At 45.5% G+C, this 27,428-nt stretch overlaps 1 protein-coding gene across 2 annotated transcripts; it reads left to right on the forward strand.

The window, feature by feature from the left end:
* The first annotated feature begins 49 nt into the window (after nt 1-49).
* LOC139375160 (protein jagged-2-like) lies at nt 50-27,428 on the forward strand. Of its 2 annotated transcripts, XM_071116684.1 has the most exons (25): nt 50-358; nt 945-1,265; nt 7,399-7,459; nt 12,058-12,312; nt 12,440-12,500; nt 14,324-14,454; nt 16,696-16,815; nt 16,988-17,101; nt 17,196-17,309; nt 18,593-18,706; nt 19,104-19,150; nt 19,281-19,454; nt 19,577-19,727; nt 19,950-20,114; nt 20,265-20,378; nt 20,480-20,707; nt 20,858-20,974; nt 21,064-21,091; nt 21,849-21,934; nt 22,298-22,411; nt 22,787-22,902; nt 22,980-23,237; nt 23,473-23,604; nt 24,769-24,928; nt 25,046-27,428. In XM_071116684.1, exons 1-25 carry the CDS (start codon nt 290-292, stop codon nt 25,549-25,551), a joined length of 3,756 nt encoding a protein of 1,251 aa, XP_070972785.1. In that variant the 5' UTR covers nt 50-289; the 3' UTR covers nt 25,552-27,428. The 2 variants fall into 2 exon arrangements, with proteins under 2 accessions (XP_070972785.1, XP_070972786.1); XM_071116685.1 differs by lacking the exon at nt 18,593-18,706 and having other exon boundaries at nt 55-358.

Here is a 27,428-nt window from a genome sequence, read left to right on the forward strand (position 1 = left end):
ATCAAAGAGTCATCACTGGGCTTTGCTTCAGCGTTCAAACCGATCGCTTGCCTTGCTGTTGAGTGATTCGAACGGTGGGGGAAAGTCGTGTGTCTGGACCAGCAGAACACTGCCTCGGGTGTCCCTAGTACCCATCTTATGTTACTCTTCATTCGGAGATATAGTAGGGAATAGATCACGCTTTCACATCGTGCATGCTAGGAGAAGACGATACATCGGCGGTCAACGGCAGTTTCTATGAAATAAGTACATTTTTCCTAATGTTAGCCTACACTAATCAAACAGAGACATGTGGAATTGTATGGGGATTTCGAATTGCCTGTCAATAGTGTGTGTTCTTCTGACCGTGTGGACTGAGGTGAGAACTTTTTAAAATTGTAATATTGTCAGATCAAATTAATTGATCGGCAGTTGGGCGAGTGGCTCATGCAGACAACGAGGTCTTATTCATTTTGTAAATTCAATTTTTAGAATTCCCTTCCTAATTAAATTACGTTTTCGACAGTTAAATCATGTGATCTTGGAATTTCTAGTTTGGAGCGTCCTTATGGATGAATTCGTTTTGCATTCTTTTTGCCCTGAGTCATTGCAATCAGTGTAAAGTATCGACAGTGTTCATACCTGGGTTATAATTTATAATCTAGGTATTATCAATCAGTTTTCATGGGTAAAAATGTGATATTTAAAAAAAACATGCATTTCTAGTATAAAGCAACATTAATAATATCAAATAATTATACATTAAAAACACAAATCTCCCAAAACCTCTTCACTTACTAGAAATGGATCTAAAACCACTTTGTTCATAGCCTACTCAGCCTGAAACAACATTACATTTAGAAAAAATGTAATGTTCAAGTGTGCAACATGCTTAACCTACTGTAGATTACTTAAATACTTTACACGCTTCATGTATTTATTTTCTATTCAAATGTTATTTATAGGTGTCCCAGTCCTCGGGCTATTTTGAGCTGCAGCTGATTGCGGTACAGAACGCAAATGGTGAGTTGTCGGACGGGGACTGCTGCGACGGAGAAAGGAACACGCAGGATCTCCGCTGTAGCAGCGATGAGTGTGATACGTACTTCAGAGTGTGTCTAAAGGAATACCAAACGGATGTCACGACCACGGGCTTGTGCATCTATGGAACTGGATCTACTAACGTTATCGGTGGAAATAGTTTTCAATTTAAGAGCGCCAAAAACAACCAAAACCGAAACAACGATGGTGGAAAGATCGTCATCCCATTCCAGTTCGCTTGGCCGGTAAGTTGACGATACTTCATTATTACAGCTGTTGATCCACTGCATAAGGCGTGCTATTATTCGTTTACTCATTAGTAGTCAAATATAGTCACTAGCCGAGTCCTAACCGGATGAGTCTGTGAGCGTGGCATCTTTATTGCCAGTGTCCACTTGGCGACTTTGGAGACCACCTCTATGTGTAAGACTTGTCTGTGCGTAATAAGGTGCTAAATGTTTTTATCATGTACAAAGTAATGGTAGAATGGCCTTTACATCATGTCTAATGTCATTGTTAGAGCTCAGTTGGTATTCGGCCTAGTGCATTCCAGAAAAGCGCACATGATGTGCATAAACCTGTGTTTATTTTACGCAGCACGAATGCCATGAACACATACACTTTTAACTCGTAGCAAATTACATGTATTACATTTGGTTTAGCTTTGGTTCTGTAAGTCAATGGCTACACGTGCCTTTCTCCTAAGGTCTGAACATCGAAATTGCTCGACACAGTACAATTGCGCTCATGGTGGTTTCAGTCATTCATTGGTGCATCATCACAGTAACCTAGTAGTAATCTGCCAATCATATCTTTGGTTGGTTCTACACAACAGAGATGGGCCTACAGTCCAGCACAGACAGGGACACTCGCAATGCATCAAAGTGATGTTGAACAAATTCCTCTCCTCATAAACAAAATGTCTTTGCTCATTTTGGAAATGTGAGGATTGTTGTATGTTTGGTTGGCTGTGTGACCTATCCATTCATCAGTCCTCATGGTCAGCTGTCAGCGGGGGGGAAAGATGGAAGTAGTAACCTGGGGCCCTTGGCAGATACAATTACCACTAAGTTCTGTGTGACATAGGGAGTGGATATCGGTGTCACCACTACTCAAACAAGCGAAAATCCCAGAAGATCCCTATCCATCTAGGCTTGGGGATGCCTTTACTTCTGGCCTCTCAGGTTCACTGGTCTGCCATTATTTGGTCATTGTCTCTCTACTCAGCGGGTCAGTATTATCCTCTATGTACACAGGACAAAAGAGAAGATTGTGGAGCTGAGAGAATCCTTTTAGGTTTTCTATTGTTGTGATTGGCTAGTCAAGGGCATATTAGTGGATGTGCTCATCAATGTTCTGACATTGGCCTCGAAATAGTTTTAAAAAGTCCAGAAGAAGGTAATGTTCTCTCCCATTAACTACTGTAACTGTAGTAGCATGTCATAACCATTCAAGTGTTGTGCACATTTAATGTTGGTCCTAAAACCACCAGGGTGTGCTGAGCTTGCCAGGTACTATTTCCTGTGTTGCTGAGGAGGTGACTTTGGTTACTGCAGTGGGGGTGTTTTGAGACCACCAGTAGGGCACAGCAGCAACCTCATACTCCCAACACTACATGACAGCTGCATTTGGTTTGAGGCTTTCTGTCAGATGCTAGGAGACCCCTAATAGTTTGAGTGTCCCCCCTCTTTCCACACGTATTTTTACATGAAAAATAATAGCTTCCCAGTTTACTTTCAAAGCAAATGACAGACATTTGTAGTAAACAGCATGTACAGCATACTGCCAGGCCTATTCTGTTGACTGATAACCCTAATAGAGTTATCAAGGCATGCCTTGTAGACTATAATGGCATCACCGGTTGGTCAGAATATCTGGGCCACTAGCTCCTGACATGAATTAAAGAGAAAAAGCTTTTGTTCTGTCACTCAATGATAATTTCTTCTTCATGGTTAACCCCTCAGGCTGTTTGGGTCTTTAGTGACATCTTTCTCATGAAATGGAGTGAGGGAGGGATGGATGCTTGTAAAGAGAGAAGCTGCCTCTTCTCTTCCCTCTGTGAGGATTCTGTCACAAGGGAGAGGTATTTTTAGGACCCACCCGGCTCTTCAGAGTCACTTAATTTGCTCCTCCTTATTCTTCGATGTGTGGTATATTGAGAGGCAATCTGTCCTCCCATCACCCCTATGGGAGTAAATCAAATGGATGAGGGGCTGTTTCTCTACCCCTCTCTCCCTGGCCATATTTATTCTTTCACTGTAAAAACTCTGTCACCTTTCATCAGGCTGTGCTTGGGTGCTACAGAGGTAGAACTTCGGCTTAGACACAAGGATTACCTTTTCCCTTCTGTCTGGTTAACTACCATGTTGTACAGTGGTGCATAACTCCGGTGCATAAGCATAACGTCTCTGGTTTCTTGATACTGGTGCTGATGCTTAGCATGTTATTACACAGCCAGTTACTTTCATTTCCACTTGCCTCCAGTACCCGTTCACATGGTTAGTGGAGCTCAGCTGGAGCCAGCCAGCCCACCAGGCCAGGAGGACTACAGCAAAGCCTCCCTCCCTCCCTCCCTCCCTCCCTCCCTCCCTCCCTCCCTCCCTCCCTCCCTCCCTCCCTCCCTCCCTCCCTCCCTCCCTCCCTCCCTCCCTCCCTCCCTCCCTCCCTCCCTCCCTCCACTGCTTTGTGTTCAGGGCTAATTAAATCCTAGGCTTTATGTATATCATTAACTGAGACCTCACTCTACACACCGCAGCTCTCTCTCCCAATACTTGACATCAGCAGCTGCCCACTGTAATGTCATTGTATGGCTTTTGTATGCATCTCTGTCTCATACCTTGGTGGTCAAACATTATGGCAATTTGTTTTCAGGTTGTATTTTTGATAGTGAAATGGTTAGGAACTCAGGAAGGGTGTTGTAACACTGCTCCCTCCTCTGGGGTGAAGGGGGTGAGGGTTCATCCACATTAGGGTTTCTCAACGATTACAACATCAGGAGCCTCTGTCTCAGTTAGTAGCCTTGTTACTCAATCCTTGTTGTTTTAGGGAAGTGAGGGAACCCCGGTACATTCTGGATTTATCTCCAATTTATCATCCAACAGTCGTCCTCAGGCCGTTTTTTTGTGCGTGTGTGTGCTAATTGCGTGAGAGCCTCAGTTTGCCAGTCCAGCATACATTAATAAATGTTCAGTCCTATGATTGACATGCGAGCATAGGCCTACATGCAGTGATTCCCAGTGATTCGGGTCTAAAACTAATGCCCTAGCTGAGTTTCCACTGCTGTGCTGAATAAGTTGGGTTTTCCCAACATGAAATATCAGTTTTCCAAGCCCTTGGGAGAAAAGCAGGCTTCCCCTTTGTCACAGAGTCTTTCAGGCCAAACAATGAGTTTATACCTCCACTTTTGTCTGCATGTATTGTGTTATTTATAAAAAACAAGTGGAGAGATGGAGAGAGAGAAGATGGCAGCCGCACCGGGCAAAATGTCAGGAGTGGATTGGAGAGCGTTTACATAAGGCCTCTCTTGTGTTGCGCTCCGAAGTAGGCCTGTGACATATCTCGTGTTCAACGCCTCACTCTGGTGTTGGGTATCCTGTTTGAAGTGAGAGGCTGTCGGCAGAGGACGCTGACTTATGGCTTCATTGGTGACCATTACAAGGTCCTGGGGAAACAAACAACAATACTGCTCTGTGGAGATAAGCGGCAGTTCTAATACAGGTAGTGTGTGTCACAGAGAAAGAGGGTATGTCAGGCTTAGTCTTCATCAGGATATCATCATGGCCACTCGCTACTTGGTTCATATACTCTATGTGGAGTTTGAGCATGGTGCTATTCTCCAAAAGTTCTCAATGTTTGTTATCTTGGTGTCAGAATAATCTGACATGTTAAATTTAAAAGATATCTGTGTTAATCACTCGAGGATAACAAAAATAAGTTACATTAAAAAAATATGTTTTCCTGTTAATAAATTGTGAAAGATAACCTAAGTCTTACTGTACAATGTGGAAAGCTATTTTCTAATGTGACTGAAGGAGACCCTGAGAAATCATTTTTCTCAGCCAAGCTGTTGAAACTCTAACTGGGTCATTTTGGTCTTTAATGGACGCCCATGCTATAAAAGGCTTGATTAGATTCGTTTTGATTTGATTGCGGCATGAGTAGCCTGTGTATGAGTATCAGTTGGAGGCTGTTGGTTAGGAGAGGCCTTCCTTAGAGTGCGGCTTCTCTGTTAATAACGTGCTAAATTAGCCAGCCTCACTGTACCCTACTGAGTTCTACATGTTTTATTCATTTCAATATCCTCCTAACAGGTGTGAGATGACAGGTGTTGCTGTTTTTCCCCCTCTCATCTCAATTCTACTGAAGTTGTAAATTGGGTGTTACGATGGTGTCGGACAACATTCTGTGAAACCCTATAGCGATTAGTGTTAAAATAGAATGTTGAGTCATTTTTGTGTAGGTGACCCCTAGTTAAAGCAGTGCCTATGTATTTGCAGTGTGTTAGGACACAGGCGATTGGAAGGGGGACAGTCATTTATTAATTGAACAAGTGAAGGCAGTGAGGAGTGGGCTAATGAAAACTCGTATCCCTCTGACTCCTATAAATTGGCTGGGAGGTGTCAAGTATCTAGAGCTACGTCTGCTGCCCCTGCCTGGTCCATCAGGTTACACTACAGTCAGACAGACACCCCACAGCCCCACCCTCTGCTCCAGTCTCTCCCAGCCTCCAGCCTCTCCTCAAGGACATATGCACACAGGGAGCCCATCAGTGAGTCAGAGCCCAGAGAGGATTCTGTCTGGAAGTCAGTCATTGTGACATTTCAGATTGATTAAAGAAAGATTGATTAAGATATTACACTGTTATTATTATGACTTATTATCAAAGATGACACATTTGGGTTCTCCAGTCTCATAAATCATGGCCAGTCATATTTGACTGACAGGGAAGGGGATGGGAGACGGTAGTCTGATTTTGTCATTCACAGCCAAGCCTTGTTTCCCTGCGAGAGTTATTGGAGCCTGGCTGGGCCAGTGGAAGTGCGGAGACTAGGGAGGCAGGGGAGGACAGCAGAGGGGCACGGAGGCAGCCTCTCTTTGTGTCACACCCTCCACTGTGCTTTTCATGAAGAACACTCATTGTGTGATTTCATTTAGCTCTGATGGCGGTAGATGGAGTATAACAATGTATTGTAGACTGAGTATTACATCACCGACTCTGGTGATGAGCAGTTCTCGGTGGCTCAGGTCTTGACCTTTGAGTACTCTGTGGCAGTGTGAAAGACACATGCCTGTGGTCAGAATGTGCCTCCTCATCCTCTCTATATCTCTGTGACTGACTGAATCTTGAGCGATGGGCCATACTAGTTAGATGACTGCAGATGACAGTGACAGACAGGGTAAAGAGACTAGAAGTGATGAAGGGGGACTGTGTCATAAGTCACTTCTGGGGGGCGGGAGATGAAGGACTGGAACGAGACTCCTCTGCCTTCCACATACTCAGCAGTTTAGCATTCTTAGAAGTCATATTTGTGGAAGGTTTCCTCCAACAGCTTTGAGCATCCCAAGAATCCAAATGATAGAAATGTTTGGCTCCTTTTTCACCTATTTGAATGTTCTCATTTTAAGTCCGAGGAGATTTTTGGTGAGCTTAGGTCAGCTTTGTTTTCGCTAGTTGTGGCTGTGCTAGGTGTTTTTGAGGATGACGTCATAAAAGGTTTCTCTGGAAAATTACAGACCACAGTCTACAGCTCCCCTCCCCCCTTCTGTCTAATCTGACATGTGTATAATTTACCTCTCCAACCTGGACTTGGGGCATGGGAACTCACATCTGCTGGACTGGCCCCAGTCACTTGACAGAAAGCCAACTCCTTTCTGGCTCTGCTGTACTGATACCCAAATAACTCCCCAGGAGTTTCAGTTGGAGTAAGCCAGCTGCTGTTAGATTTTGTATTGTGTTAGTATGTGTGTACCTTTCAAGGAAATGATATCACTGTACAATAAGTACAGCAGCGAGTCTTGAGCCAACAGCCTAATCACCTGTGTTAATTTGGAATATGTTCGGTGCCTGTCGGTGGTTCAAAGTAGATGTTTATCCCCACAGTAGTTGCACTTGTTAACTAACCTTAGGCTGATATCCAGCTAATCAGTGACATCAGTGTGGGAACCAGAGTTATTTTCCCACCAGCAGTATCCACATTTACTCACAAACTGTGTGTGTGCGTTATCATCATCATCATCATGTGTTCCTTATGCAATGCAGTCCACATTCTGTAGCAATTTGCATGTGTCCGTGTCTGTCTGTGCGTCTGTTTGTGTCAGTGTGTGGGGAGTATGAACTCTAATAACCCCTTGATGGTCCCCTGTGTGTTTCCCTTCCAGGTTTCCTACACTCTGATCGTGGAAGCGTGGGACTGGGACAATGGTACACACAGCAGCAGTGGTAAGTACAGTAGGCTTCAGCTTTCCAGGTATTTACTACCACATGTAAGGAGAGCCGGCCAGGCCTCAGTGTCTCCCATGAAAATAAGTCATTAGGTTAGGGGTGAGGGACGTATTTAGAAGTGATAAGGGTTCCACACTAACTTTTTCCACTGGTGGCACTGGGGCTACATACCTTTTCAGTTGGTGGCACCAATTATTTATATGTTTTTTTTTGACATAATAATGAATGACCTGGCATGTGTTCCATAATGTGCCTGCATTTCAAACAGAACCAGGCTAATAATGAATAACCATCTTTTAAACTAGTACACTGATGAAGTCTGTCCATTTGGTAGCTAAGTTAGTCTCACCATTTCCGATGTTGAAGAGTTATTGAGGGGTTAATGTATCATGTTTTAGAACGCGAAAGCGACCAAAAAGCGGGTTCACTTTGTAATGGAACACTTTGTATGGAAAACCAAGTTGAACAAACATTCAATGTTGTCTTGCTCATAGTAACCGCACATGGTTTTACCAAAACAAGCGCCACCAACAAACTAGCGCAACCAACAAACTAGCGCAACCAACAAACTAGCGCAAAACCCTTCAATTGAAACGGTGTGAAACAAACGAAAGCTCTTAAATCTCTCATAAAAACGGATCAGAAAATAAATCACAGAAGCAGTAGAATTTCTAAACCATAACTTCCATGACTTTTCAAGGACCAAAGAGCGTAGAGGTGAGATCAATGGCTTACGTAACCTGACAAGGCCTTTGTGTTTTTCCAGCCAGTAAACATGAGATACACAACAATCCAAATTTCTACAACACACTTTGTGTTTTCATTGCTGCTTAACTTAGCCTTGAGAGTCAGCTCTAGATATTCACAGGAACAATGCATCTTCACACAAAGCAGCTTCATAGCAGCACCAGAGGAAGAAAAGTCCCCGATGCAAAGCCCAAGCTCTAGATTGAAATGGACTGTCAATTTGAGCCGCCATAGACCAACCACAGCAAACAGACCAACACAACAACCAGCTCACCTCTCTGTCTCAGTGTTTGACCCTTCAACATGCATGTGCACTATGTCAGGTCAGTCTGTCAGCTGTAATCCCTCCATTTTCAACTCCGCTCACTTTTAGTGGTGGTAAGAGAGCGCATCAAACCTTTGTCTCTATAAGTCACAAGGATTTATAACACATGTTTAATCTGTTGATCTACACTGCCATTGTCTGGGATGTGGTGCATTCCTATGCTGCAGGCTGGCCGTTCATATTGCCAGGCTAGTTCCCACCCAGCTGGCTTGAGGGACTGTTTGTGCTCCATGTCTCTATATAAAACCTGTGAGCACATCACCTCGTTAAGCCATTAATTATGGACCACAGCTCTTTTTTTCTTTCCACTGATGTCTGTCTGCTAATTACCGTCCCAGCAGCTGCTGTGCTACTGCACACCACTTCATTATCGCAGCCTGGACACTGACAGGCAGCCTTGACACTCTGACAGCCCTACTGCTGCTAAATTAGCCTGGACACAATGACAGGCAGCCTGTTATAGGGCGCCTCTGGACTAGAGGTCTTCAAGGGTCCAAAAAGCTTTCCCCACTGCCCCGATATAAATAAATAAACAGAGACCCGTTCCCAATAGAACCAGTGGACCTGTTCTGAAAAGCCCTGTGGAAAAACAGACCCACACAGACCCATGCTGGTTCTGATCCCAGAGACCCATTCAGATCTGAGAGGTGAGCGAGAGAAAGAAACCCCCAACTGGGGCGCTGCCAGCGACATCAATAAACAAGTGGTATTGGCCAGATGATCCACAATTACTGAGGTGTCCTTAAAAAATGCCTTTAACAAATGATAAAACAAACGTTTCATTGTGCTTCAATAAATAGCATATTAAAAACGGTATAGCCTATTGTTTTTTAATTTCCTAAAAAAAGAATTGTCCACCTCACGGATCAGCTGTCAGAGATTTGAACACTAAATGCATCAGGGCATTGCATGACTATAGGCCTAGGCGTATGCTATGAATATTTAAAAAATACATCTAAGGGAAGAGAAGCCCGAGAGAGACCGAGAGGAAGATGGAGCTATAATGGAGCTATGTTCCTGACACCAACATGCATTTCTTCATCCTTTTCAGTTAGCCTACTATTATACAGGTAGATTAAAGGAGTAACTCTGGTACACCTAAAACATTCTTCCTCACCAAGTTAAACTGTTGGAGATGGTTGGAGCGCCGGCGCACACTGCCTTCATAGGGCTGCAGGAGCTAAGCCTAATAATAGACATGCCACACCAAACCTTCACAAACGTTTCTTAGCTTTGCTAGGGTAATATGAAAAGTAAGTCAAGTCATTGTTTACGGTGAAAATACGAACAGGTTGTTGTATTGCTCCCGAGTGGCGCAGCGTTCTAAGGCACTGTGATCGGGAATCCCATAGGGCGGCTCACATTTGGCCCAGCGTCGTCTGGGTTTGGCCGGGGTAGGCAGTCATTGTAAAAAAGAATTTGTTCTTAACTGACTTGCCTAGTTAAATAAAAGTTTAAAAAAATTGCTGCATTAAATTACGTTAAATAAATAAAGTTAGAAAATTGCATCAAACCTGAATAGTGAGTTACACACAAGTCCATTTGGCCACCAACATTCTTCTCGTCTTTGTCCACCCACGGAGGACATTCCACTTGTCTGCTTCTCTTCACTGTACACTTTCTCCTCTAAATTTCATTTTACTTCAATGAAAAAGGCCTCCATCTTTGCAATCAACAGTAGCCAAAGGCCAAGGTTCCTTTCACTCGCTCTCTCTCTCCTCAGCAGCAGGCGCACTTGAGGTGAATGGCTGGAACCAGTTTCAGCTATACATTTTATTGAGTTGCAATTGGCTGACACAGATAACAAGATCACAACGTTCTCACCACCTCATACATTAAATTAACAGAGGACGGGTCAATTTGGGGCTAGTCGATAGGGCAGTGGGCTAAATAGGGCAGTGGGTTGGATAGGGCATTGGGTTGGATAGGGCATTGGGGGCAGTGGGTTGGATAGGGCAGTGGGCTGAATAGGGCAGTGAGTTGGATAGGGCTCAGGAAAAATAGTCTAGGTTAGTGCTGTTTATCCTCCAGGGAGCCCCAGCAACTGGCTCTGTGTTTAAACACTAAACAGACAGGCTGCCTGTTGTTTCTTTATTAGGTGGTGGCATGGCTATTAGTGTTAGTGTTTCTTAACACACAGTTTAAGACCATCAGAGAACGATAGAGGGGATGGATAAATCGAAGATGATCAGTGGGCTGCTATCAGGACTACTGGTAAATGAAGTTTAGAAAAGGTTGTCTTGAGGAGTATCTTGTTAATCAGTTAATGAGTGAGCTAATGTTACTTGACTACTAATGATGTGTCCATATCTAAGTTTAGCATGCTGAAAACAGCCTGACAACAGACATCGGCTTAAGACGACCATGCCACTAGTCACGCACGACTAAATGATCTTGGCTGTTTGAAAACAGACAATTATGTCGCTCTTGACTTGGTCAACTGTGTTGAAGCCCCCTCATTGTTTGTGTAAGCCCGTGTTGTAGTCACCACACACACACCCCTTCTGCCTGCTCTCCCTAGTAACAGCGGCCTCTCTCTGAGTGTCTCCTTCTCCGCTGACAGAGCCCATGATTGGTCTGTATTTTTATATCTAATTGCTGGAAATGAGCAGAGTGAGTGCTTGAGTTTTCAGGTGGGAGAGTGACTGATAATCTGTGCCAGTGTGTTAACTCTCAGTAAAATTGAGAAAATCAGGACCGCAAGTGACAATTTAAATAATTGTCAGTGTTTTTTAACTTCTTTATCATGAGTTAACTTTGGAAGTACGCATGGCTAGCCTGGCATGGCTAGCCTGTGTAGTAAGTAAGATAGAAAGAGATAATACAATAGTAATATCTGCATAACTGAAGATATACATAATCCATCTAATGAAGAGGACTATAATTCCTTAGAGTCCTGACTACCTGTCCAATATCAGCACACTATCCATCTAGGGGTGAGTACCTGTTGTTTGCCCCCTCTTCAGTGCCCAGTCCTGGGCTGTGGATGTGGCTGTAGAAGCCAAGCCAGTTGGGTCATAGTGTTTCTGTTTCTTGAGAAAGAAACGAAAGGCCCTTTCCTATGTCGCCCTTCCTCGTCTGTTCCCGTCTCGTATTATTTCCGTCCTGGCTCCGGAGGAGTCAGAGCTGGATTTCCTGAGAGAGGGAGGGAGACGGACAAAACACATTTCACAAGCAGGAAAACTTTTAAAAGCATTTGGTTATCAAGCTCCCGCAGCTCTGGCCCTACACCCTCTATTTGTGTTTATTTTCCTTCTTTTTTCTTTCATGCTCTTGGAAACAGTGGTGTTTGACCTCGGGTCACCCTCTGATCTTCAGCAGCAGATAAACAACAGTGTTCTCTCAGATTAGTTTCTCTCCTGCTTCTAGACACTACTAGGACTTGTACTGAGGCATACAGGTCCTAACATTGAATAAGGGGCTAGCTGGAATTCCCTTTTTTGACTATTAAGTTGCATGCATGTTGTCAAGCGTCCATTAAAGAATGATGATCAAATCTCTTGGTTTTTGTTTGTTCATGCAGGTGAGGATCTGTTGATTGAGCGAAGTGTCCGTAAAGAAAGGATCAACCCTGGAGATGACAGACAGACTATCCAATACAACGGTCTTACAGCCAGCTTTGAGTACAGCATCCGCGTGCGCTGTGACGAGAACTACTATGGCAGCAAGTGCAACAAGCTGTGCCGGCCACGTAATGACTGGCATGGCCACTACGTGTGTGACCAGTTTGGGAATAGAGGATGTATGGAGGGCTGGATGGGGACTTACTGTACAACTGGTGAGTAGGGGAGCAGCCTGATACAATCCATGTGCAAGTCAAAATACACACAGTGAAACTAATGCTTAGATATCCCTCTAATGATATTAGGAGTAAATGTGTGAATCCTTTTGTCAATGTTTCACAGCTATCTGCAAGCAGGGCTGCAACCTGCTGCAAGGAGTCTGCAGTGCCCCAGGAGAATGCACGTGAGTCTGGCTGTAGCTTCATTCTCTGTACCACTGTGTCCATTGACATCCCTTTGACAGAGATTTGGATGTATTGGCTGGATAATGGGCAGGATCTCTTTTTGAGTTCAATGAGGATGATAATGATGACACAGGATTGATCGCATACCAGAGCTTGACCCCCACATTCCCCCCTCCCCTCCCTGTCCCACCTCGCTATGGAACATACAGTGTTTTACCCCCCCCCTCCCCCAGTCTGATCCAGGAGCTATTGTTCTCCTTCCTGTCCCAGACCTGGTCTGTAGCTCTAGTGGCAGCCTGTTTTTCACACAGCATTTCCTCCCCTCCTCCATCGGTGTGTCAGGGCCCCTCTGCCCATGTCTGCAGCCCCAATCCCCTCTTCCTATCCTGGGCGTGTTTTGGCTGGCACACCCCACATGGGAGTGTGGACTCAATCCAGCAGCCTTAGTCACGTACATGTTAGTCTGCACGGCTGCACCAACCAAGTATTCCATTTCAAATCCTCTTGTATGACCACCTTCTTGTGTATCTCTCTGATGTGAGTACTCTACAACACCTATAGATCTGTTCAGTGGGGATAGCTGTGAGTAAGAGACCGGTTTGATTTAGTTCTCATAAAAGAAAGCATTTCTCATTGAAAATGGCAGGAGGAGTGGAACAAAGATTTTAACTGTGGCTGAGCTAAGAGCCCTTCATTGATGGGTCTGTGGTAAGGTGGTTGTTTGGTAATGGTAATGCCACCCTAGCCTTGTGGCCACCATGGTCTCTCCCTGCTCCCACTGTGACCATGGCCTCTCAATGCTGCTACTGCTACTGCTGCTTATTTTGGGAGAGAAAAAAACTCCAGGCCACTCTAGAACGTCTAAAACTATGCAGAAATGATAATGGTCCTGTACGTTTTCAATAACTGCCCCTTTTCTGTCGCGCAATTTGCTTTTGACAAACAAATCGGTCCAGAAAAATGATGTGCGGCCCTCCACTGAATTTTGAAATCCCAATATGGCCCTCGAGCCGAAGTGGTTACCCACCCCTGTTATATAGCTACTGTATACACTAACCTCAGCACACTAACATACAGTAGCACACCACTGCACACTTCAGTACTTTTACACATGTACAGTAGTAGACTACAACACAAAGTAGTACTGCACCACGTCTTGTGTGACTGCAGTGCCGTATACTACAGAACATGTTAGCACACAGCACCCAGCAGTACATTCACTCCCTCCAGCACAGCATTTCAACTAGTAGTGTAGGGTTTGGTTGGTGTCCATTTGCAGGAGAGTGGTCTTAAAATAGCCCAGGGAGAGAAGTGACAGGACAGGTGGGGCAAGGTTACCGCTGGCCTTGGAATAACAGAGTGCTGCCATAAACCAACAGATTAGCTAACCCTTCACCGTCCGCCACCGCTAGCTTGCAATGCTGTCTGTCTCAGGAGGCTCCGTCCCCGTCCCTGGCCCTCTGTCTAAGATTAGGAGCCTCAGAAGGGAAGGGGTGTCACTGGTCACCTAGATGAAGACACAATGTCTGGCTCCTGATGGGGATTACCTTGAGATTTACATGAACAGGTTTGTCATGTGGTTGATGTATTGCAGAAGGCCTTGTCCTATGAGTCTTGGTTCAATTATGAACCATCTATTAATGGGACTAATGAATTTTTCAAGATGTAGCAAGGCCCAGTGTCACAGTGACTGTCCTGATGACATCCGTGCGTCTTTGACTCCTTCCATGTTTTGCACAAAATATGCACATCATACATATTAAGACCAGACAATCGGTCGTCCGTTCCTAATGTCTAATGGTGTCTCTAATCTGTCTTGCAGGTGTACGTACGGGTGGCAGGGTCCATTCTGTGACAACTGCCTGCCATACCCAGGCTGTGTCCACGGGACCTGCGTCAAGCCCTGGCAGTGCACCTGTGAGAAGAACTGGGGAGGCCTGCTGTGTGAAAAAGGTAAGAAGACAGGGCAGACCTGTCCCACCGTACAGTGCCTTGCGAAAGTATTCGGCCCCCTTGAACTTTGCGACCTTTTGCCACATTTCAGGCTTCAAACATAAAGATATAAAACTGTATTTTTTTGTGAAGAATCAACAACAAGTGGGACACAATCATGAAGTGGAACGACATTTATTGGATATTTCAAAGTTTTTTAACAAATCAAAAACGGAAAAATTGGGCGTGCAAAATTATTCAGCCCCTTTACTTTCAGTGCAGCAAACTCTCTCCAGAAGTTCAGTGAGGATCTCTGAATGATCCAATGTTGACCTAAATGACTAATGATGATAAATACAATCCACCTGTGTGTAATCAAGTCTCCGTATAAATGCACCTGCACTGTGATAGTCTCAGAGGTCCGTTAAAAGCGCAGAGAGCATCATGAAGAACAAGGAACACACCAGGCAGGTCCGAGATACTGTTGTGAAGAAGTTTAAAGCCGGATTTGGATACAAAAAGATTTCCCAAGCTTTAAACATCCCAAGGAGCACTGTGCAAGCGATAATATTGAAATGGAAGGAGTATCAGACCACTGCAAATCTACCAAGACCTGGCCGTCCCTCTAAACTTTCAGCTCATACAAGGAGAAGACTGATCAGAGATGCAGCCAAGAGGCCCATGATCACTCTGGATGAACTGCAGAGATCTACAGCTGAGGTGGGAGACTCTGTCCATAGGACAACAATCAGTCGTATATTGCACAAATCTGGCCTTTATGGAAGAGTGGCAAGAAGAAAGCCATTTCTTAAAGATATCCATAAAAAGTGTAGTTTAAAGTTTGCCACAAGCCACCTGGGAGACACACCAAACATGTGGAAGAAGGTGCTCTGGTCAGATGAAACCAAAATTGAACTTTTTGGCAACAATGCAAAGCGTTATGTTTGGCGTAAAAGCAACACAGCTCATCACCCTGAACACACCATCCCCACTGTCAAACATGGTGGTGGCAGCATCATGGTTTGGGCCTGCTTTTCTTCAGCAGGGACAGGGAAGATGGTTAAAATTGATGGGAAGATGGATGGAGCCAAATACAGGACCATTCTGGAAGAAAACCTGATGGAGTCTGCAAAAGACCTGAGACTGGGACGGAGATTTGTCTTCCAACAAGACAATGATCCAAAACATAAAGCAAAATCTACAATGGAATGGTTCAAAAATAAACATATCCAGGTGTTAGAATGGTCAAGTCAAAGTCCAGACCTGAATCCAATCGAGAATCTGTGGAAAGAACTGAAAACTGCTGTTCACAAATGCTCTCCATCCAACCTCACTGAGCTCGAGCTGTTTTGCAAGGAGGAATGGGAAAAAAATTCAGTCTCTCGATGTGCAAAACTGATAGAGACATACCCCAAGCGACTTACAGCTGTAATCGCAGCAAAAGGTGGCGCTACAAAGTATTAACTTAAGGGGGCTGAATAATTTTGCATGCCCAATTTTTCAGTTTTTGATTTGTTAAACAAGTTTGAAATATCCAATAAATGTCGTTCCACTTCATGATTGTGTCCCACTTGTTGTTGATTCTTCACAAAAAAATACAGTTTTATATCTTTATGTTTGAAGCCTGAAATGTGGCAAAAGGTCGCAAAGTTCAAGGGGGCCGAATACTTTCGCAAGGCACTGTACTTTTAACACATCCTCTACAGTGACCCCTGACCTCACTGTAGTGTCACAGAGCACAAGGTCACCTCTGAGAGCCCCTCAGCAGCAGGTGGTCAACAGAGGTCAGTTGAGATTGACTGCTAGAAACAGGATATCACTTACAGAGTTACAATATGGAGAGGAGGATAGAGAGGAGAATGGAGAGGGGGATGGAGAGACGACATTTAGCAATGTGTAACAGTACAGAGGTAGGATCTTAATTTGAGCCAGTTTGCTACAGCAGGAAAATAATCCCACAGCAGCAGGAAATGTTAGGGTTTGATACGTTTTTCATTAGCGCAAATCAAGTCTGACATTTTAAAGTGGAAATTACAAACTTTAGAAGCCCTTTAAAAACTTGAATACACAACAGTTTCCTGCAACAACAGGATGAACAAATTAAGATACGGCATCTGTATGCCTCCATGTCCGGCCTTTTGAAGTCTTGTTATAACAATGTATTCAGTCTGAAGCATATCCTTTACCATCTTAACCCTTTAGATGTGTTCCTATGAGACCATTACAGTGTACATGTAATCCTTCCTGTATGATTCTCTCCAGATCTGAACTACTGTGGGACGAACAAGCCGTGTAAGAACGGAGGAACGTGTATGAACACGGAGCCAGATGAGTACAACTGTGCCTGTCCTGACGGCTACTCAGGCAAAAACTGTGAGATAGGTGAGTCAGTCATTACTCCTCAAACAACTGGCCAAAGATGACACATCCAATTATGTCAGTGCCAATGTCCTAGGGTTGATAGTTTGCTTGTATATTTTGTTGTATTTGTGCTATCCATGTCATCTGTCACTTTGACACATCTCTCTTCACCTGTCTGTCCACTTATGTCCAGCGGAACACGCCTGTGTGTCTAACCCCTGTGCCAACGGGGGCACCTGCCACGAGGTACCGTCTGGGTTTGAGTGTCACTGTCCTGCAGGCTGGGCAGGGCCCACCTGCGCTAAAGGTGAGTGAGTCACGATCTTGCCCCTCCCAAAGTGTGTGTGTGCCCCCATGTTTTTACAAAGCTGAGCCTTAACATCATTGTGTGTGTGTTCCAGACACGGACGAGTGTGCATCCAACCCCTGTGCTCAGGGTGGGACCTGCATCGACATGGAGAACGGATTTGAGTGCCTCTGCCTCCCACAGTGGGCTGGGAAGACCTGCCAGATAGGTAAGCCTGGAATGGAGAGGTGATGGTGGGTGGGGGGGGGGGAGCAAAGCATGTCCAAATGTGGAGAAGATTATGTCCTGGGGAGCATCATTTGAGACAGTTTGCATGCTAAATGCAATGACATGTTTGAGTTGAAGTGATTGTGATATGTTGTGATGTGTTTTTGAATCTTGACTTGAAATGTTAGCGATAATGCCTTGTTCCATCGTATGCCAGGAATCTGTGCTCGTCTAGTATCTGGTTGTTTGTGTCTCTCACCCTGTTGAGCCTGTACTAGTACTATGGCGTGGATACTAATTTGAAATTGGTGTATGCATGTCCATGTAGAAAGCTGGACATTATGTGTAACCCGAGCCAGGTGACTTGAGTAAAGCTAGAAATAACACCTAGCCTGGCAACAGCTAGACTTCGGGACGGATATAGCCTGACAGGGGGTTATCTTTGGCTACAGACTGGGGTAAAAGGGGTATGTACTCTAGTCTCCACCAAGAGCAGAGCCTCACCCCACCACTGTTTAGCTACGTGGAGAGGAAACACTTTAGAACCTGTAAACACGCTGAGGGAGGAACACAAGCTCCGGGTCTTGTGTTACGCGGTCCATTATTTTCAGTGCGCAGGCGGTTCCCCTTTCAGTGAGCGAGTGGTACCTGAGAGAGGGGTGTCAGGTGTCCGCAGCCCAACAGGTGCTCCTCACTTCTGAGGGAAAGCAGTTGTGTTCTGGTCAGTCCAGGGAGAGAGTGTTAGTGACCATTGCCTTGTGAACTGACCACTGGGAGAGCTCTGGATGTCAGAGAATAGGTCCATTCAGAAATAGTGTAGGGAACTCAAATAAATGGTCAGAGTAGGAGGCAGAGACAGCTAAATGGATGGCAAAAAATGCAATCAAATGTAACCGAGTTGAGAAAGTTCTCTAAAGGCAGGTGTAGCCTTGTACTATAGAGATCTGCTGGGTGGTGGGGCTTGTACTATAGAGATCTGCTGGGTGGTGGGGCTTGGATGCTGGCTCTTAGGTCTATCTCTTTCCTTTCTCTGTCTCTGTCTCGCTCTCTCTCACTCTCTCTCTCTCTCACTCTCTCTCTCTTTCTCACTCTCTCTCTCTCTCTCTGACTCTCTCTCTCTCTCTGACTCTCTCTCACTCTCTCTCTGTCTCTCTCTCACTCTCTCTCTGTCTCTTTCACTCGCTCTCTGTCTCTCTCTCTCTCTCACTCTGTCTCTCTTTCTCACTCACTCTCTCTCTGTCTCTCTCTCTCTCTCTCTCTCATCTCTCTCTCTTCACTCCGCAGACGTTAATGAGTGTATGGGGAAGCCTTGCCTCAATGCTTACTCTTGCAAAAACTTGATTGGTGGATATCACTGTGCCTGCTTTCGAGGATGGGCCGGCCAGAACTGTGACATCAGTCAGTATCAATCAATCATGTGCCTCAGTCCCCTTTGACTGCAGTTAGCTCTGTCACCTACTTGGGCCACTGGCCTACTGTCCTGTTCCTATCTCAGGCTTTCTGCTTTATTATGGCCTACAATGCTTATCTAGACCCATGGATTGTGTTTTTACATGGCTATGAGAAGCACATCCTGTAGATATCTTTGAAGGTTTTTGTCAACCTCACTGGCTTTCACTGCATGCACTTTAACCAACAGCATCACGTCTTCCTGCATCTTGATAGTTTCTTTGAAGCATTAACCAAGTTGCACATTCTATGTTTTGTTTGTGTGTCACATGCATGCTACCCCTGCATGTTCCCCTGTCCTATCTGTTGTACTGTATTTGTAACTTCTCTCTTTTCACCTCTGCAGATGTCAACAGCTGCCATGGACAGTGTCAGAATGGAGCGACTTGCAAGGTAGGAATCTGTATTTAATAAGGCAATCTAGCCACCGTGTTTGATGCCCTCCATTCATAGTATATCTATGGTTGACATCATGGGTATGAAAGCCACTGAGTGACATGTGTTTTTCTCACGCTTCGTACAGGAGGGGCAGAGAGGCTACGTGTGTGCCTGCTCACCGGGGTTTGTGGGCCGGCATTGTGACATCCAGAGGAACAGCTGTGCCAGCGGCCCATGTAGGAACGGGGGCAGGTGTCACACCCTGCTGGACAGCTTCATGTGCGAGTGCCCACATGGGTACACTGGCACCACCTGTGAGGTGAGCTACAGTCCTTCCCAGACCTTTGACAGGTCAGATCTTCTCTTTTATACACCACCATTATGTATTTATACATCTGTCTATCCATTCATCCACCCTTTCTTCCGGCGGCCCATCCATAGGTGCAGAGCAACCCGTGCAGCCCTAACCCGTGCCAGAACCAGGCCCAGTGTCACAGTCTGATGGATGACTTCTACTGTGCCTGCACTGACGACTTTGAGGGCAAGACCTGCTCTGAGCTCAAGGACCACTGTAAGACAAATCCCTGTGAAGGTACAAACCAATCTATAAACCTATTGTTGTCATCTCAATTCCAATAACTCAACCCCTTGTAAAAGTGCTAACCAGGCAGTTCTCTTGTCTAACTTAAACTGAAACCTGCTCTTAAGCTGCTCAGTCCTCCGGTTGACCTCTAGACCAACACTCATTTCAACCCAATCCTCTCAGGCCCATCTCACCAACAGTCTCTTGTCGTTCCTTCTGTTTTGATCCCAGTGATTGACAGTTGTACTGTCGCCGTGGCCACCAATGGCACACAGGAAGGGGTGTGGCACATCTCGTCCAATGTGTGCGGCCCACACGGACGCTGCATCAGCCAGCCTGCTGGGAACTTCACCTGTTCCTGTGAACCGGGCTTCACTGGAACATACTGTCACGAGAGTGAGCAGACACACACCATCATCATCACACTTCATCATCATCACCGTCATCATACCATAAGACTGAACATCCTGGTCCTTACTGTATAAGTATCATCATCGTCTTCCTCATCCTCCACATTCTCTTTCATATGTCTCTCCTCCCCCACAGACATAAACGACTGTGTGCCGCCTCCCTGTAAGAATGGAGGAACCTGCATTGACGGGATCAGCTCTTTCAAGTGCTTTTGCCCTGACGGCTGGGAGGGCACGCTGTGTGACATGGGTAAGTTTGAGTGTGTGTGTGTGTATGTGTCCCTGGGTGGTTTTAATGTACCTCTCCATGGTGTGTGTTTCTCTAACTGATTCCTGGTGGTGGTGTTTCAGATGTGAATGAGTGCAGTAGGAACCCCTGTAAGAACGGAGGTCGCTGTGTGAACCTGCTCAACCACTTCTACTGTCAGTGCCAGGACAACTGGAAAGGCAAGACCTGCCACTCACGTGAGAGCCAGTGTGATTCCAGTACCTGCAGTAATGGAGGGACATGCTTCGACCACGGGGACACCTTCCGCTGTACCTGTCTCTCAGGGTGGGTGGGAAGCACCTGTAACACAGGTGAGAAACCATTATTGCACGGTTCTGCCTATGTCGTACAAGGAAAAGTTCAATAGACTTCTCTGGTCCATATGCTCCATAGGATTCCTATTGCTAATACATTTTGTGAATATAGGTTCTAAACTCATCATGCTTTATTTATTTTGTCAGCCAAGAACAGTACGTGTGACTCTAACCCGTGTGAGAATGGAGGGACCTGTGTCGGAGGGGGTGATGCCTACACCTGCATCTGCAAGGATGGCTGGGAGGGGCCCACATGTGCTCACAGTAAGGCACCATATACTGAACTCTATCCAGGTTATAATCATAAACTAACACACTGATTTTAATTCTGTGTTATCCCCTTTTTTTCACAGATGCAAATGACTGCAATCCTCAACCCTGGTAAATTGAATTGAAATACTTGTAAAAGTCTTTTAAACCGCTTGGCTCCTGTACTGGTTCTATTACAAGTGATGAGACCCAGCCTTCTTACCCCATTCCCTGTCCAGTAGCACACACACCCATATAAGATCATATTCCCTCAATGTTCTGGTTTTAAAACAGGAACACATGACTCCCACACACCGCTCATCTCACAAATCTAATTTAATGCTCAGAGATTTCCCATTAAAGTTTGTTCTGTGAAGGTGTGTGTGTGAAAGGGGAAGTGTGTGTATCCCTGACTCCTCTACAGAACACTGCAGGGCCTGACAGCTGGGTATTCCATGGTCCCGTGGATCAGAGGGGCTGAGTGGACAAAGGCTCCCGCCACCACAATGACTGACAGGGGGATTAGCACAGGGGGGCAGTGGGGTGGAAAGAGACGCCCCTCTCCCTATTCTTCACCGCTGACCCCTGAGCATGGGGCAGTGTAGGCAGGAGAGGGGGGCTGGGTAGCAGGGGGTATAGGGCGAGCACGGTATGGGGTCAGTTTGGGATTTACATATGAAGTCTGAACATTGATAAGGGATCAGCTTTAGAGACCACAGTCTCTAGTCCCTTGCCTTGGGATTCTGCTGTTGGGATCTAGACCTGAGAATGTGAATGTATTCTCTTTGTAGTCTGAGCCTTCAGGCTTGTGTATGCTGCTGCACCTGTGCCAGTGTTTCCTATGGGATAGGCTGACGTATTGATGTGTGGCTCTGTTTCCTCCCTGCAGCTATAACGGTGGTGTCTGTGTGGATGGCGTGAACTGGTTCCGCTGTGAGTGTGCCCCGGGATTCGCCGGACCAGACTGCCGGATCAGTGAGTCCCTGGGAACCAGAGGGGTGTGGGGGGTCAGATTGGAGGGGTCAGGGGTGAAAGGGGACGGGGGAGTTTGAGCTGATTGTTTGTGAGGGACAGATTAGGAAGCCTTTAGGAAGCCTGTCTTAACCTCCGACCTCTCTTGTGAGGAGAGGTCAGCTGTATTCTGCAAACAGGTCAGTTCAGTCTTACATTCTCAGGGACAATCCTCTTTCCTTTCCCCCTTTTCAGAGAAGGTCTATTTTTCACGTGGGGATGCCAGACATGAGAACCAATAAGCCCTGTTGTGATGATATTCTAGCTAGGTGCCTTGCAGTAGACTAGAGATATGTGTATAGTAATGTCCTCTTGTTTCCCCATCAGACATAGATGAGTGCCAGTCATCGCCCTGTGCCTATGGTTCTACCTGTGTGGATGAGATAAACAGCTTCCTCTGTGTGTGTCCCTTGGGCCGGGCTGGGCCTCACTGCCAAGAGTGTGAGTACACTGCAGCTATACACTCTTAGATAAAAAACGTGCTGTCTTGAACCGAAAAGGGTTATTCGGCTGTCCCCGTAGGAGAACCCTTTGAAGAACCCTTTTTGATTCCAAGTAGAACGCTTTCCACAGAGGGTTCTACCTGGAACCAAAAAGGGTTTTACCTGGAACCAAAAAGGGTTCTCCTATGGTGATAGCCGATGAACCCTTTTGGATCCCTTTTTTCTAAGCGTGTAGAGAGAACACCTTTATTACTGTATCCATGTAGTGGGGGAACCTTCTTCCTTTGACCTCACGCGTGGTAGGAAGAGTTTCTAAGGACTGAGCCTGATGTTGCCTTAGTCCTAAACCTGCTCCTCTCTCTCCTCTCTGCAGTGATAGGGATCGGGAAGGCCTGTCGTTACTCCGGCCTGCAGTTTCCTCACGGCAGTCGATGGGAGGAGGAGTGTAATACCTGCCAGTGTGTCAATGGCATTGTGCGCTGTTCTAAGGTGAGACTTGCTTTTATTACACATAGTGACGGTGTGTGTGTGTGAGCTGCCTCCGTGAACTCTGTCTGTGTCTACAGGTACGGTGTGGCCGACGGCCCTGCCTGCTGCAGAGAGATGGTGCCGGTCCAGACAGTAGTGCCCTGTGTCCTAGAGGACAGGAATGTGTGGAACACCAATTCCTCACCTGCTTCGCCAAGCCCTGCCACCAGTGGGGCGTGTGTTCCACCCCCGACCCCCCTCCGCCCCTCCACACCCAGTGTGAACCCAACAGTGGTTACCTTGACAACAGCTGTGCCCGCATCACACTCATCTTTAACAGAGACAAAGTTCCACAGGTGGGTACAGGTCATCATCCCCTGACTGACATTTGATCAGAGATTTCATTTAAAAAACACAAGAAATCAGTTACAGATGTTTTTTTACTAGACTTGAATCTCCGACAACACCTTCCCCAAACTTTTACCCGAGAATTCAGGTGAATGGAATTAGCTAGGAGCTGGCAGTCACTTCAGCCGAAAATGCTAATGGTTATCTCTTATCATTCTTTGTGTGTGTGTTTGCTAATCAAAGGGCACCACTGTGGAGAACATCTGCTCGGAGCTGAGGTACCTTCCCATCGCCCAGACCCTGGCTAAAGATTGCACACTCCTCATTCTCTGTGACCTGTCCTACTCCAACAGTGACGCCGTGGAGGTTGCCATGGTGAGTGCCTGACATCCCCCACCACCCCTATCCCACCTCAGCCCCCCACCTTCAGTCTCTGAGCTGTTGCCATCTGCCAATGATCCCCTCTTACCTCCTCCTCACCTCCCACGGTCGCCTGCAAGAATAGTCTCTCTCCCATCTCTTTCAGTTATCCCCGAGGACCACACCCCTTTAGGTTCTTTCTTTCACTTTATTAAATCACACACCTAATTGGTCATTGTAAATGGGATCCAGGGTAGACTTGTAAAAGTGGTGCCTTTTGAAGCGCATCGTCCTTTGCCTGAACATCTGGATGCCATTTAGCTTTACTTTGGTCCACCTTACTGTTACTGTGCAGTCGCTCCTCTCTCGCTTCTCATAGGCCGTGTATATGAAATACCTCCCTCTCTCTCTCCCTCCCTCTCTTACTTTCTCCCTCTCTCTGGGACTGGCGTGGCCACCCAGGCTCTGCTCTCCAGTCAGACACAGGGGAAATCAGACGCTACAGGGCACTAAGCCCTTAATGGAGGGGATTAGGCCTTTTCTTGTGATGTAGTCATGTTTGGGGACGTACAGGAAAAGGAGTGGTGCGTCTGACGTCCTGGTAGCTTTGTACTGAGTTCAATAATGAAACTCCTTAGACCCTGTCAGGCTTACAGTCAAATGTTAGTTGTGCTTTCTTAGATCATTATGAAATAGTCTTGATCTCGAAGTGAACTCAACACGAAGTCACATCATTTCAACCTAATGTATTGTGGATCTGGGTTTGGCAGATTAGTCCCATCCAGCGGGTTCTGTGAGTTCTCAGTAAGAGGCCTGTAGTCCACCCTGAAGCCCATAGGCTGTTAAATATCAGAAAGTTGCGTGTGTGCGTGTGTGTGTGTGTGTGCGTGTGTGTGTGAATGAATGAGCTTCTGCTTACACAGAAAGAGGAGTATTGCTGACTGACTGGCTACTGACTGACTAGCTAGCCAGGGATCACCAGGGAGCCACATCTCTGCTTGTTCTCCATTGTTCCTCCTAATTGAAGTGCACAGCATCCAGCTAATCTCCCTCTGCTCCCCCTGGACTCTCTGGTCCACTTATTAGGCAATTAACTAGACCCGCTGGGTGTGAGTGTGAGGGGGGGGGGGGCGCTCTACTGTGTTGACTTACCATCTCTCCTCCTTTCTCCCTCTCCAGTCATATGATCAGGATGGTCAGGAGCAGAATGGAGACCGTGGTCAGATCCAGGAGGCTGCCAGTGCCATCGTCGGTGCCCTGTCCAAACGCCACAACAGCACTGTCATGCTGGCCGTGGTGGAGGTCAAAGTGGAGACGCAGGTCATGCCCCAGTCTGTGGGTAAGTGACCGGACTAGATTTGGTTTCACTGTCTGCATGTTCTTATACTGTGCTTTGATTAGGTAGCATTACAATACATGATAGTAAAGTATAATTTTATGGACTTTCTGTCTCTAGACCACCTGGTGCCAGTGCTGTGCGTGGTGTTCAGTGTGCTGTGGATCTTCTGTATCGTGGTGTGTGTGTGGTGGACCCGTAAGAGGAAGAAAGAGCGTGAGAGAGAGTCTGCAGCAGAGGACAGCACCGTCAACAACCAGCTGGAGCCACTGAGGGTCAGCCTGCCACAGCACAAAGACAACCGAGGCAAAGACATTCAGCACGAATGTAAGAAACTCATGAACCCTCCAGACCGAACGTGTGACGGGGCTGAGGGAGACGAGGAGGAGGACGGAGAGGAGGAGGAGCTGAGGAGGGGGGGGATGGAGCTAGACAAGTTCTCCACCCAAAAGTGCTCCTTGGCAGGAGCGCAGGACAAAGTGATGGGCAAAGGGGGAGTGATCTGTACGACGCATAGTGCCCCTGTCAAACCCCCCCACCGGACAGCGTACAGCCCGAAAGACAACCGGTGTAAAAACCTCAACGCTGCCAACGTCAGTGAAGACGTCAAAGACCATTATGTATGAGCACAGCCTAGAGGTGAGACCTCTCAAACTAAAGACAATGTCTCCATCTAATAGAAAAACACAAACACCAATAGTGAAGATTTCAGACACGTTTTACATTTCATTTTACATTCTTTGTCTGCAACAGGGAGGCTCCTTATCTACTAAAAGCATTGCAAATGAACATTTCAGCAACAAAAAAAGACCCGAATTTCAGTTTAAATCACACTGTTCAAAATAGGAAAAAGGAAAGCTTTTTTTTTTGTTTTCTTTTGTTTTGTTTACAAACTGTCGCTCCCTTTAAAGGAGAGCTCTTCTTTTCACCGCATGTCACTGAGCAGTTTGTGTATTATGTGACTTTGGCGTGAGCCCTGCCATTGGAGGACTATGGAGAGCCGTTGAATGGCAGCTGTTGTTGTACTACTACATTACTACTAGTGCATTTAGTCCATATCTGCCTTAACCCGCACCGTGGGCCTTTTCTTTGTTCTCTTGGTATAATAATGTCATTTGTATATGTAAAATGATGTACAATGTTATATATAAGACCCTTTGAAAGCTATAAGCAGTATATAACACCTGACGTCAGCATTAGTTTATAAGCATAAACATATTTTGTCAATGCTTCTAAAGATTTTATGTACAGTATATCCCTTTAACATGCATTTTACTCTACCACTTCCTGCAAGCCGAGATGCTTTATTATTTGCTTGGTAGAAAGTGCCTTCAGCCCTTTTATCATTTCATCTCATTCAAAACATTTATCCAGAACTTAAGTCATATAAAGGGAAAATATGTCCTTTCGCACCTCTTCATATCACCATAAAGGTGTTTCTTTGAACAATGTATATATGTAAATATAAAAATGGCTGTGTATATTTGAATTTAGTAACTTAAGTGACCCTTTTTATTAGAGTTATTCTAAAGAATAAGATTGTTTTGTTTGTTTTTTTATGATGTCATTCCGTTTTGTTAGTGTCCGTTGACACAGGGCTGGTTTTATACAGATATTATGGACAATATCAAGGGTCCCATTGACAGAAACAAATTATTATAAGTGCTTGTTTGTTTTGCTTTATGATTTTATTTTGTTACAACACTTAAAATTGTGAGTAAGCAGAGCTGTTAGTTCTAGTTCTAGGCTTGTCCTCGTCTGCTGCTTTAGGAGGAGCTATCTGTTGGGAGTTTCCCTAATGAATGCTGGCTCACCATGTCCCATTCACTATGCTACTGTATGTGAACATTAGAATGTCCTATTATATTGCAGGGGTGTACCAGTGCATGGAGGGGTTAAGTTGATCTGATACAGAAACAGTGCTAGCAGGCTTTCATCATCGTGATTTAGGTCGGAATCAGGAGTAACTACAATTCAATTCAAGGCCATTATCAGATCAATCCTGTGGTTTAATTGTTGTCTGGGATGGAGCCTGATGGATACACTGCTGCTTTTCAGCAGTACTCAGTTACCAAGCCCTGCAGTGGTGCATTGGATTTCTGCTTTCAATACTGGTCTAATGAAGGGAACAAGTTTTATTGTTGTTGTTGATGTTGTGGTTGTTGTCCAGTGTTTGTACTATATCCTGTTTCTGCACTAAGACAGGAAGAGAACCCATTGAGCATTACCTCAGTGGCGGTAGTGAAAAGGATTTTTGTTGTTCTTTACAGTTTAATATTGTTATTCTCTGACAAGAACTGTCTTTCAAATGTTTTGATGATAAAGGAATTCAAATCATTACCAATATCCAGTCAGCATAATCCCACTAGCCCCAGAGCATGGGCTGAATGTGCAGAACATTGTAATTATTTTGTACAAAAGAGCAGTTGCATCTTGGTTTGTTAGTGGAATTTGTGTTTGTTCTTAGAACAATCCATTTATTTATTAAAGTATTTTATACCAA

Source organism: Oncorhynchus clarkii, chromosome 19 (genome assembly GCF_045791955.1).
Source record: "Oncorhynchus clarkii lewisi isolate Uvic-CL-2024 chromosome 19, UVic_Ocla_1.0, whole genome shotgun sequence".
In the NCBI taxonomy this organism is placed as follows: domain Eukaryota; kingdom Metazoa; phylum Chordata; class Actinopteri; order Salmoniformes; family Salmonidae; genus Oncorhynchus; species Oncorhynchus clarkii.

What these genes read in the sequence shown, in the direction of transcription:
- LOC139375160 (XM_071116684.1), top strand. Translation starts at nt 290, where the DNA reads ATGTGGAATTGTATGGGGATTTCGAATTGCCTGTCAATAGTGTGTGTT. An exon ending in AGGGCCCACCTGCGCTAAAG is followed by an intron (nt 17,102 to 17,195) that starts GTGAGTGAGTCA and finishes TGTGTGTTCCAG; the next exon opens with ACACGGACGAGTGTGCATCC. An exon ending in CGGCCAGAACTGTGACATCA is followed by an intron (nt 18,707 to 19,103) that starts GTCAGTATCAAT and finishes TCACCTCTGCAG; the next exon opens with ATGTCAACAGCTGCCATGGA.